Raw genomic sequence first — 12,393 nt, 5'->3', positions numbered from 1 at the left:
CACTCCGAAAGGTTCAAAATGTGATTCCAATGAGTCCAGCATACATCATATATATATGTATCTATTTTACTCTACCGAGCCGCGCTATAGTCGGCAGGGTATGGCACCTATTGTGCAACCACTGATCAGTTGGGTTTTACCGAGCTCCACGTGGCCGGGTACGATTCTACCGAGCCCTATGGTGGCCGGGTATGTTTTACCGAGCCTATTACGGCCGGGTACGATATGATGATGATGATGCCCACAAAGGCGTATGTTTTAATATGTTTTAAACGTTTATGTATATATATATATGTATGTATCATGTATTTCATGTCAGTAGCCCTCAGAGGTACCCAGATGTCACAGGTTGTATATTCCCTATCACTGTTTACATTATTGTTCTTACTTATGCTATTCTGCCTTACATACTCAGTACTTTATTCGTACTGACGTCCTTTTTATTTGTGGACGCTGCATGTCGTGCTGCAGGTCCTGATAGACGGGTAGACGCAGCTCCCCCATCACAGTAGGCTATCCGGTTCAGCGTTATTGGCAAGATCCTTTCTCCGGACTTGCCGTGGTCTTGGTATGCATTTTTGTTATAGACATTATGGGTATGTCGGGGCCCTGTTCCGGCAATGTTGTAGCACTTATGTTCTTTTAGAGGCTCATAGACAGGTGTCGACTTATGTATGGTTTGGAATGCCTTGTCGGCTGATTTTTGTTGTATAGTCTTTCATGGCAGCATGGTAGCTCGTACCTTATATACAGTTTCTTGACAGTCTTGTCGTCCTATGTTATGTATGTTCATGACATTATCTTTCATTGTTGGATGTTCATGATCCATGTCTACTATTTATATTGATCTTGTCGGCCCTTAAAGATAACAAGGAAGGTTAGATAAAATGTACGTTGGTGCTCGGCAAATATGGCCCGGGTGCTAGTCATGACCCTCCAGTTGGGTCGTGACATCTAGAACTTGCCCCGTGTGTTTGCAAAGCGAAATAGTAGTTTTGTTCATTCTTGGAAGTGATATAGGCGTTTCTTTGTTGAGCCATATATATATATATATTTTACCCGCCTAATTGTTATGTATCGTAGTTAACCCTTTGAGCATGTAATCCTATTTCTTTTTCAACCACATTACAAGCCTTACCCATTTGTTTGAATTAACCATCTTTTTGAACCTTTTCACCTTTCACGAGCATTTGAATTGTCATGAACTTTGTAAAAGTTAAAGTGTGGGGTGGTTGGTTTGGCTTTTGAGTGGAACTAATGAAATAATGAGAAAGGTGCACTATTTTGAAAAATTAAGAGCCACTTGAATTGAAAAAGAAAGAAAAAAATAGTTGTATTGTTATGAACAATATTCCTTAATAGTGATGACTCTTGATGTAATTGTACTTAAAGAAGTATGGAGTTAATATACATTGATGTGAAGGTGGAGTTATGGTTTGACATAAGTTTGGGGTTTTAAATGTTAAAGTGTATGTATTAAAGTTCTTAGGGAGGTGTAGTCACTCTTATATCAAAATATATCCTACCTGACCCGCAGCCTACATTACAACCAATTAAAATCCTACTTGATCTTAGACTGAATGAGCTCGATTAGTAGAGTAGTACACTGCGGGCAAGCCTATGGTGCATCTTTTGTGGCATATGAATGTTGTTTTTGAGAGTGAGAGAATTCTTTCTATCTTGAGTTCCTAATTGCTCTTAAATTTTATTAAGTGTGGAACTACTCTCTTTTGTTGTATGAGGGCACTTGATTCATAAAGGAAATGTAATGCTTGACCTCTTTCTTAGAGTAAGTGAGCGGGTTGTGAAAAATGCGTTGTGCTTGTGAGTCAAATCTTGAGGTGATGATGTTACACTATTGTGCCTAGTCTATTTTAATATTCTTGGTGTAATGAGTTAGGAGGATTGTTTTAAAAGGTTGTGTCTATATAAAGTGTAGTTTGATTGCTCGAGGACGAGCAATGGTTTAAGTGTGAGGTGTTGATGGTAGGCTATAATTGCGTATTTTAGTCGCTTATCGCACTCTAATTTACTGTACTTTTATTGTGTTGAGCTTTAATCTCTTGTATTTTGCACTTATTGTGTGTTTTATGCCTTCCAGGAGCGATTATGAGTTATGTAGATATTGTGGAACTAATTCGAGCTTTGTGAAGCTTTGAAGTCTGAGTAAAAGCCCAAGGTATTAAGCCGGGATCATGTTCGGGGGTCGAGGATCAATTCTGGACGTCAAAATTCAAGGAAGAAGCAACTACTGAAGAAATGCACTAGTGCGAGGCACTGTGTGGCGCATTAGTGCTAAGTTCTGTCAGAAATTTCCAAAGTTCAGAGACTAAGTTTTTTGTGGTATGACAGGAAAAAGCATTAGTGCAACACATTGGGCGATGCATGGAAAGCGTTAAGTTTAAAAGTTTTCCTATTTCGGTTAGGAAATGGTGATTTCATCTAGGTCCTACCCTACTTAGTATAAATATATGGAAAAGTGTTATTTTATGGAGATTGGACACACTTTAGACCTAGAGACACACGAGGAGAATTCAGGAGCAAGTATATCTCAGATTTCTTCATCCTTTCTTAGTACTCTCAATTATCTAACACTTATGAATTTGTTTGATACTATCATGAGTGGCTAAAACCCTTATTTCCGGGGTTGTGATTTAGCCATGAATATTGTTGTTTAACGTTGACTTAACCTTGATTACAATTCACCAATATATGGTTGTTTCTTCACCTCTGTGATTAATTGCTTAATTGTCCGGCCAGTAGTTAGGTTCTATTGACTATCTATGCTATGCTTGGAAAAACCATGTTTAGATTAGAGAAGAATTGAAGAGAGCACGATTTTAACTCTTGGGGGGAGGGATCTTTGGTTAGGATAGGAATATACCAAGTCATCGTGCTTAATTAAATATCATAATCTTAATGTGTTCTTAATAGATTGATTTCATAGGAATATTGGCGTTAATCTATTTTGAATAGGCAAGTAGTACTTTGGGAGAAGGCTGTGAGAGCAATTGTTCGATTAATTAGCAACCATGAGTGAATTGTATGAAAGGTAGAGTTAACTAGAACGCAATAGGATTGGTGTATCGATCACAACCCTAGAATATTGTCTCTACTGAATACACAACAACCATTTTGTTGCTTGATAATTTAGTTACTACTTAAAATTATAGTTTAGTATAATTAAACTCTTGAACTCGAATTGGCTCGACTGAATAACAATCTTGGTGAATTTAGTGTGTAGTTGATACAAGTCTCTATGGGTTCGACACTCTACTTATCATTTTATTACTTGTACGACCACGTATACTTGCGTGTGCACTATGGGAGAAACATGTTTTTGGCGCCATTGCCGAGGACTTGAATATTGACTACTTTCTAGTTTTTTCTTTAATTTTTTATTTTGTCAAGTCTAACATTACTTGATTGTTGCTCTAATCTCGGGAACTTTGATTGAATACGCAGGTCCAGAAGCCAGGACAAACTTCAAGGCTTTGACCCCTGAACCTGAGAGAACATTTCATAGGAGGTTGAGGGAAGAAAGGGACACAAATAATCTTCAGGTAATTGTTTAATTTCCTTTGAACATGGCGGAGGAACAACATATGGCTGTTCAGGAGGTGGCGATGCCCAACATTGCTAATGTCACCTCCAGCATTGTGAAGCCCAGAATCACTGGGCACGTTGAGCTAAAACAGAGCATGATCCAGCTACGACATGCGAGTGGGCAGTTTATGGGTCTTCCACACGAGGATCCACAACAGCACATCCTGAACTTCTTGGAGATTAGTGATACCTATATCACCAACGGAGTCACTCCAGACTATGTGAGGCTCACACTTTTTTCGTTGTCTCTGTTGGGCGAAGCAAAGCAATGGCTGAAGGCAGAGCCAGCTAATTCTATTAAATCATGGAATGATCTGGCAAGAAAACTTTTGGCGAGGTTCTTCCCTTCAAGCAAAACAGCAAAGATCAAAAGTGAAATAGTCGCCTTCAAACAGAAAGCGGGAGAGTCTTTATACTCAGCTAGGGATAGGTTCAAGGGGCTACTCAGAGACTATCCGCATCACAATCAGACAAACGAAGTGTTAGCTCACACTTTCATAGAAGGGTTACATCATGAGACAAAGATTGTGGTAGATGCTGCAGCTGGGGGTCAAGTACTGGAGAAAGTATTTAATGATATATATGCGTTATTGAATAAATTCTCCAAAAGCAATCCTGATTGGCAGGGAGAAATCGGCAGATAAACAGTGCAAAAATCTGCATGGGTTCTCATGTTAGATGTTATCTCGGCATTATCAGCGCAGATTTCCACATTGACCAACCAAGTCAATCAGATGACCTTGGTTATTAAAAAGCAACAAGCCCAACCAGTGCAACAAGTTTAATTGTTTTGTGAAGTATGTGGAGAGGGTCATACGAGCGACTTATGCCTAATTAATCTAGAGTCTATCTGTTTTGTGGGTAATGCAAATAGGGACCAGACAAACCAGTATTGGAACACTTACAATCCCAACTGGAGGAACCACCCAAACTTCTAATGGCATGGAAACGAAAGTGCTCAGAATCAATACAGGCCATAAGCACCTCAACAACAATATAGACCACCTCAGGCTGAACAACATGCAAACTCGACGAGTCACCTTGAGGAAATGATAAAGAAATTTATGGCTGACCAGCAGGCCCAAACAATAGATATAATGAAGAAAGTAATGGCTGATCAATAGGCCCAAGCCGCAACAATGAACAATTTGGAGCGACAAATGGGACAACTTGCTAATGCCCAAAATACTCGACCAGTTGGAGTTCTTCCCAGCAACACTGAGGCTAATCCTAAGGCATTTATTAATGTTGTGTCATTGAGGAATGTGAGACAGTTAGAAGAAGTCCAGTTAAAAAAGAGAAAACAAGTGACCTTTAATGAGAAGCCAGCCACTATAGAGTCAGAACCAGAAAAATCAAAGGAGTCAGAGAAGCCAGCTGAAGAGGCAGTGGCTAAGCAACCCCCAACATTAGTTGCCATGCCACCACCTCCGTTCCCTCAAAGATTGCAGAAACTGAAGGATAATGCCGCGTATAAAATGTTTCTTGATATTTTGAAGCAACTGCAAATCAATATTCCACTGGTAGACTTCCTGCAAGAAATGCCCAAATATGCAAAATACATCAAGGACATAGTGGAAAATAAAAGGAGGTTTACTGAATTCGAGACTGTGGCACTCACTAAGGAATGTAGCTCTAGAATCCAAAGCAAGCTACCTCATAAATTGAAGGATCCGGGTAGTTTCACTATCCAAATCTCGATTGGTAATCATACATTCGGGCGAGCTTTGTGTGATCTTGGAGCGAGCATCAATTTGATGCCGCTATCTGTGTTCAGAAAGTTGGGGTTGGGTGAGCCATGCCCAACAACGGTAATCTTATAATTGGTTGATCGCTCCCTTTCTCATCTTGAATGAGATATTGAAGATGTCTTAGTTCAAGTGGGTTCTTTCATATTACCTGCTGATTTCATTATCTTGGACTACGAGCCTAATCAAAAAGTCCCATTTATTTTGCGGCGTCCATTCTTAGCCACGGGCCGAGTTATTATTGATGTATGCAAAGGAAAGATGACGATGAGAGTCGGTGATCGAGTGTAGGTATTCAATATGTATAAAGCACTCAGATTGCCAGCCCACTATGAAGAGCTATCCATGATTTCTATGATGGAAAGTGATGCTACTTCATCAGTTCCTTATATGAGCCCCATATATCCTCTTGAACAAGCTTTGATTGGGGATGAAGAAGACAGTGAAGATGAAATCATAGGAGAAATTGAGCAAGTACTTGACATGTATTGCAGTTATGTCCATGGGTTTGGGAGATTTTAGGAGTTGAAAAAGCCTGTCACTCCAACCCCTCCTAAGTCATCTATTGAAGAAGCTCCAAAGCTAGAACTTAAGCCCCTTCCAGTGCATCTGGGCTATGCTTATTTGGGGAACTCTAAGACATTGCGAGTGATTATCTCATCAAGATTGACTAATGTACAAGAATAAAAATTGCCCAGAGTACTTCGCGAACTTAAAAAAACTATTGGGTGGACAATTGCTGACATCAAAGGAACCACTCCATCAATTTGCATGCATAAAATCTTCCTGGAAGATGTACATCGCCCCAATGTTGAGAAGCAAAGGAGATTAAATCCCATTATGAAAGAGGTTGTGAAGAAGGAAGTAATCAAGTGGCTCAATACAGGTATCATGTTTCCTATCTCTCACAGCAATAGGGTAAGCCCAGTGCAATTTCTGCCCAAAGGGGGGGGGGGGCGTGACTGTGGTAGAGAATGAGAAAAATGAGCTAATTCCTACTCGCATTGTAACGGGGTGGAGAGTTTGAATTGATTACAAAAGGCTCAACAAAGCAACCCGCAAGGACCATTTCCCACTTTCATTAATTGATCAAATGTTGGACAAATTGGCGGGGCATGAATATTATTGCTTTCTTGATGGTTATTCGGGTTATAGCCAGATTTTCATATGACTAGAGGATTAGGAGAAGAGAACTTTTACTTGTCCTTATGGCACTTTCGCCTTCAAGCGTATACAGTTTGGTCTTTGTAATGCACCAACCACTTTCCAGAGATGCATGATGGCTATTTACACCGATATGGTGGAAACATTTTTGTGGAAGTCTTTATGGATGATTTTTTAGTCTTTGGTTCTTCTTATGATGACTGTTTAAAGAATTTTATCAAGGTGTTAGCCCGTTGTGAAGAAACAAATCTGGTGTTGAATTGGGAAAATTGCCATTTTATGGTACAGGAAGGCATCGTGTTGGGTCACAGAGTGTCTAGAAGTGGCATTGAAGTTGATAATGCGAAGGTGGAGGAGGTTGAAAAATTACCTCTACCCATTTATGTGAAGGGTGTTTGGAGTTTCTTGGGACACGCGGGGTTTTATCGTCGCTTTATAAAGGACTTTTCAAAAATTGCTACTCATTTGTGTAGGTTGCTTGAAAAGGACGTAACTTTTAATTTTGATGACGCCTGCCTCATGGAATTTGAAGAGCTCAAAAAGAGGTTGGTGTCTACCCCCATTATTGCGCCACTGGATTGGTCCTTACCATTTGAACTTATGTGTGATGCAAGTGACCATGCTATTGGGGCAATGCTAGGTTAGAGGAAAGACAAGGTGTTTTATTCCATATACTATGCAAAGTAAGACTCTTGATGATGAACAACTGCATTACAACACTGTTAGCCGTTGTGTGGGCCGTTGAGAAATTTTGGGCATACTTGGTGGGAACAAAAGTCATAGTCCATATCGATCATGCAACAATCAGGTATCTATTTACAAAAAAGGAATCTAAGGCTAGATTGATGCTGGATTTTGTTGTTGCAGGAATTTGATGTAGAAATATGAGATCGAAAGGGAAAAGAGTACCAAGTAGCTGACCGTCTATCAAGGCTGGAAATACATGACCACGTGGAGGACGGTGGAGAAATTAAAGAGGCATTTCCCGATGAGCAACTTTTGACTATCACCCAAGACCCTCCCCCATGGTATGCAAACTATGTGAACTATCTTGTAAGTTGGGTACTTCCTCCTGAAATTGAATCTGAAGCTAGAAAGAGGTTTCTACATGATGTGAACTTCTACTACTAGGATGAGCCATACTTGTACAAGCAGTGTGCTGATCATTTGACGAGGAGATGCATTCCAGAAAAGGAGGTGGAATTAGTGTTGTATGATTGTCATGCATCACCTTATAGGGGGCATCATGGAACAGTCCAGTTTCTTTTGGCCAACATTATTCAAGGATGCCCATGCATTTGTTAAGAAGTGTGACCAGTGTCAAAGAACAGGATCAATCACAAAGAGGAATGAGATGCCTTTGAATAACATCCTAGAGGTTGAGATTTTTGATGTGTGGGGGATAGATTTTATGGGACAATTCTCTTTGTCCAGAGGAAACAAATACATCTTGCTAGAAGTTGACTATGTGTCAAAATGGGTAGAGGCGATCGTATTGCCAATAAATGATGCCATGGTGGTAGCTGCGTTTGTGAAAAAGAACATATTCTCAAAGTTTGGGACTCCACGTGCCTTGATTAGTATTGAAGGGACACATTTTTGCAATCTGTTGTTGAATAACCTTGTAGCTAAATACAGAGTCAGCTATAGAGTTTCTACAGCATATCATCCTCAAACAAGTGGACAAGCTGAGGTGTCTAATAGAGAAATAAAGCAAATCTTAGAGAAGACGGTGAGTGTGAATAGGAAGGATTGGGTTGCAAAGTTAGATGATGCCTTGTGGGCGGATAGAACTACATACAAAACGCCAATTGGGGCATCACCGTATAAGCTCTTTTATGGGAAGGCATGTCACTTGCCTGTTGAACTTGAACACAAAGCGTACTGGTCCATTAAAAAGTTGAATATGGACCTTGAAGCCACGGGTGTGAAGAGACTCTTGCAGTTGAATGAGTTAGATGAGTTCAGGCTGCACTCTTATAAAAATGCTAAGATTTAAAAAGAGAAAACGAAAAGATGGCATGATAAGCGTATCAAGCCACGTCACTATGAGCCATGCCAATAGGTATTATTGTTCAATTCTAGGCTCATGTTGTTTTTAGGAAGTTAAAATCGAGATGGCCAGGCCCGTTTGAGGTGGTGAGAGTCACTCCTTATGGTGCAATTGAGTTGCGTGCTTTAAATGGTGAAAGTAAATTATTAGTGAATGGACAAAGAGTCAAGCACTATTGGGGAGGAATAATGGATCGTGAGAAGACCAATGTTGTACTCACTGATGAGTAAGCAAGGCTATGCGTCGTGCTACTACGTTAAATCAGGCGCTTGTTGGGAGGCAACCCAGCTTTACTGCTTTCTTTTGTTTTTGTTTTTTATTATATTATTTTTGTAGTGGTTGTTTTGATGTTGTATGATTATAAGCATAGGAAGCAAAGCCATTGGAAGAGTGCAAAAAGCAAGCTAGATGGTGAGAACTAAGTGTGGGATGCCCAAACAAAGGACCATACATGGGGGAAGTCTGAGTACCCGTGAGCTGCTAATTTTTCGGCCTTTGGCCTACCAAGGAGTTTCTTTTACACTCTTGTTATTTGTAGTGTGCATTGACGACATTGACAATTTTAAGTGTGGGGTGAGGAGATTGACTAGGTGATTTTCTATGCTATCCTAGCTTAATTGTAGTATTCCTTCTTAGTGTAGTGATGCAAAGAAAAAAAACGAAAATTGAGATGAAAAATAATCAAAAAATTTGGACTTTTCCCGACGATGAATTTTGTGGATAACTTTCTTGAGGGAGTAAAGTCCAATAAAAAAATTCTTTGTAAGTGCAACGACCCGGCCGGTCGTATTGAGTATTACAGCCATGTTCTCACATTTACTGCTCAATTTGTGCTTTACAATTGTTATATGACTTGCTGGGGTAATTGGTTCGGGTCCGATGAGGTCTTGGACTGAACGGGAACACTTAGTTCCAAAGTTTAAAACTTAAGTTGAAAAGGTTGGTTTGATGTCGACCTATGTGTAAACGAACCCGGAATAAAGTTTTGATGATTCCAATAGCTCCGTATGGTGATTTTGGACTTAGGAACGTGTCTGAAAAATTATTTGGAAGCCCGTAGCTAAGTTTGGCTTGAAATGGCTAAAATAGAAATTTAAGTTTGGAAGTTTGACCGAGGAGTTGACTTTTTGATATCAATGCCGAAATCCAGTTCTGAAAATTTTCATAGCTCCGTTATGTCATTTATGACTTGTGTACATAATTTGAGGTCAATCGAACTTGATTTGATAGGTTTTGGCATCGAATGTAGAAGTTGAAATTTCTTAGTTTCATTAAGCTTGAATTGGGGTATGACTTGTGATTTTAGTGTTGTTTGATGTAATTTGAGGATTTGACTAAGTTCGTATGATATTTTAGGAGTTGTTGGTGTATTTGGTTGAGGTCCCGGGGGCCTCGGGCGAGTTTCAGATAGTTAACGCATCAAATCGGAATTAAGGAAAAACTTGGAAATTTCACTCTTCTGGTGCAATCGAACCTGCGGAATTTTGGTCGGAGGTGCGAGCTGAGGAGCGCAGATTCGACCATGAAGGGAGCTGGGCGAAGCTCGCAGGTGCAATGATTTTTCTGCACTTGCGTGGTCGCAGGCGCGGTGAGGGGCTCGCAGGTGCGTGATTTTGAGAGTAGGTGCGCGAGTCGGGGACTGGACGTGCCTTCGTAGAAGTGAGAAATTTAGCAGCAGGTGCGAAAGTACTGGGCAATGTACAGAACATAGGGGTTCCGACATTTTTGTCATTTTTGACATTTCAAGCACGGTTTTTGGGGCGATGTTCAGAGAGAATTCACGGGAAACTTGAGGTAAGTCACTTGTGATCATTTCTACTCCATAATATTGAATTATCATCGAATAATCTGACTAGATTACGTGTTTTATAGGTGAAAATCGGGAATTTGGGCCTAGGGATTTGGAAATAAGATTTGATGATTTGGAGGTCGAGTTGATGCCAGAATTTTGTAAAATTTGTATGGTTAGACTCGTGGTTGAACGAGCATTCATATTTTGTAACGTTTGTTGGGTTCCGTGATGTGGGCTCCACGAGTGATTTTTGAATTAAATTTTGGATTTTATTGGAAAATTATTATTTTCATATAGAATCAATTCCAATAATTTGTATTGACTGAATCAAATTAATTGTGACTATATTAGAGGCGTTCGGAGACAAGTTCGCGAGGCAAAGTCTTAGCGGAGTAAGGAATTACATGGTTTGAGGTAAGTAACATTTCTAAACTTGGTTCTGAGGTTATGAATCCCTGAATTTTGTGTTATATCAATTGTTGGAGGCGACACACATGCTAGGTGACAAGCATGTGGGAGTGACACATTTCAATACATTTTGGGAGTGACACATTTTTGGTACCCACAAGGTTGTGTTGCTGTTAAATTTAATTATTAAAAAATGTACATTTAATACTCAGTCATGTTCATCCATTGTGAGGGGATCGGGGCTGCCCGCCAGCAGTAGGTCATATTAGCTTTATATATATTACTATTACTATTATATCTAACGGGGCTACCCGCCTGCAGCATGTCTTATAGGCTTTATCATTATATAGATCGGGGCTACCCGCCTACAACAGGCCATATCGGCTTTATATCACGCTTGGGATGAATGAGCCCCTCCAGAGTCTGCACCCCCCATAGTGAGAGTAGATGATTTATATTCGGGATGGACTTCCAGGGCATGGACTTGCCTTATTTATATATGTTCGGGATGGACTTCCCATGGCGTGGATTTGCCTTATTGATTTATGATTGTGATGAATTTTCCCTGGACATGGATATTTTCCTAGTCATATATATATTTGGGGATAAATTTACCCCTGGGCTGGATTGGCCTTATACGGTACTAAGTCACTGACTCACAGTTGATGTGTATATATATATATATATATATGGGATGGATTTTTCCTAGGCTGGATTGGCCATATAAAAGTACCAAGTTTAACTATTGAATTTGAAAGCATGCCTACATTTTGTACTGTTATTTATATAGTGGACTAGACCTGCTAAGCTCGTCACTACTTTCACCCCAAAGGTTAGTCTTATTACTTATTGAGTTGGTTGTATTCATACTACACTGTGCACCTCGTGTGAAGATCCAAGTGCTTCTGGATACGGCGATTGTTAGACCTTAGTGTGTTACCAGTTGGAGACTATCATGGTAGCTTCTTGGCGTCCGCTGACCTTATCTCTCGTCCTTTCAGTTTTTGTACTATTCTATATTTTCAGACAATGTTTTTATCAGTCAGACTTTGTTATCATTTAGATACTCATGTAATCAGTGACACCAGGTTTTGGGAGTATTATGTAGCTGTAATTGTGAGGTTTTCTATTGAATTCAAATATTATGTTTTCAATCTTAAAAGAAATTATGATTTATTGAGTTTGGCAGCTTGATCGGGTTCAAGCCTACACTACTATTGAGTAGCGAGGGTGGTCGATGCAGTTTTAACCCAACTAGGTCGGGATCGAATCCACAGGGAGTTAATGATAGGAATTAGGTTTATATCTAAACTAGATGTGGGTATTGAATCTAATTATACTTCCACAAGTTTAGGTTTGATTTCTACTTCTAACTTTACTCTAAATATTGCAATAATTGAATGTAAGGACAATATTTTTGTTGTTATTTTTCAAATGTTTAAAGAGACTAGGATAGTGACTTCTACTTAGGTGGATATCTAACGGGTAGCAAAATCTAGGGCAAGCTTGATTAGTTGGGATTGTAATATAGCTATCACACCCGGGTACTCACTCTATACCTCTTGGTAGTTTGAGTGATTTTTCCCAATTTGGCTTTCTCAAGTCCAAATGGGTATTCATGC

At 39.7% G+C, this 12,393-nt stretch overlaps 2 protein-coding genes across 2 annotated transcripts; both read left to right on the top strand.

Moving 5' to 3' along the window:
• The first annotated feature begins 4,745 nt into the window (after nucleotides 1-4,745).
• On the top strand, nucleotides 4,746-6,041 carry LOC117276741 (uncharacterized). Its single transcript, XM_033656101.2, has 3 exons — nucleotides 4,746-5,417; nucleotides 5,646-5,828; nucleotides 5,877-6,041. Exons 1-3 carry the CDS (start codon nucleotides 4,746-4,748, stop codon nucleotides 6,039-6,041), a joined length of 1,020 nt encoding a protein of 339 aa, XP_033511992.2.
• Nucleotides 6,042-6,125: 84 nt separating this feature from the next.
• Nucleotides 6,126-8,517, top strand: LOC138898167 (uncharacterized). The gene is made up of 3 exons (XM_070184208.1): nucleotides 6,126-6,240; nucleotides 6,625-7,158; nucleotides 7,757-8,517. The coding sequence occupies exons 1-3, from the start codon at nucleotides 6,126-6,128 to the stop codon at nucleotides 8,515-8,517; spliced, it is 1,410 nt and encodes a 469-aa protein (XP_070040309.1).
• Nucleotides 8,518-12,393: the final 3,876 nt, after the last annotated feature.

This window comes from Nicotiana tomentosiformis, chromosome 8, assembly GCF_000390325.3.
Source record: "Nicotiana tomentosiformis chromosome 8, ASM39032v3, whole genome shotgun sequence".
Lineage (NCBI taxonomy): Eukaryota > Viridiplantae > Streptophyta > Magnoliopsida > Solanales > Solanaceae > Nicotiana > Nicotiana tomentosiformis.
This window is presented reverse-complemented; position numbering and strand designations above follow the sequence as displayed.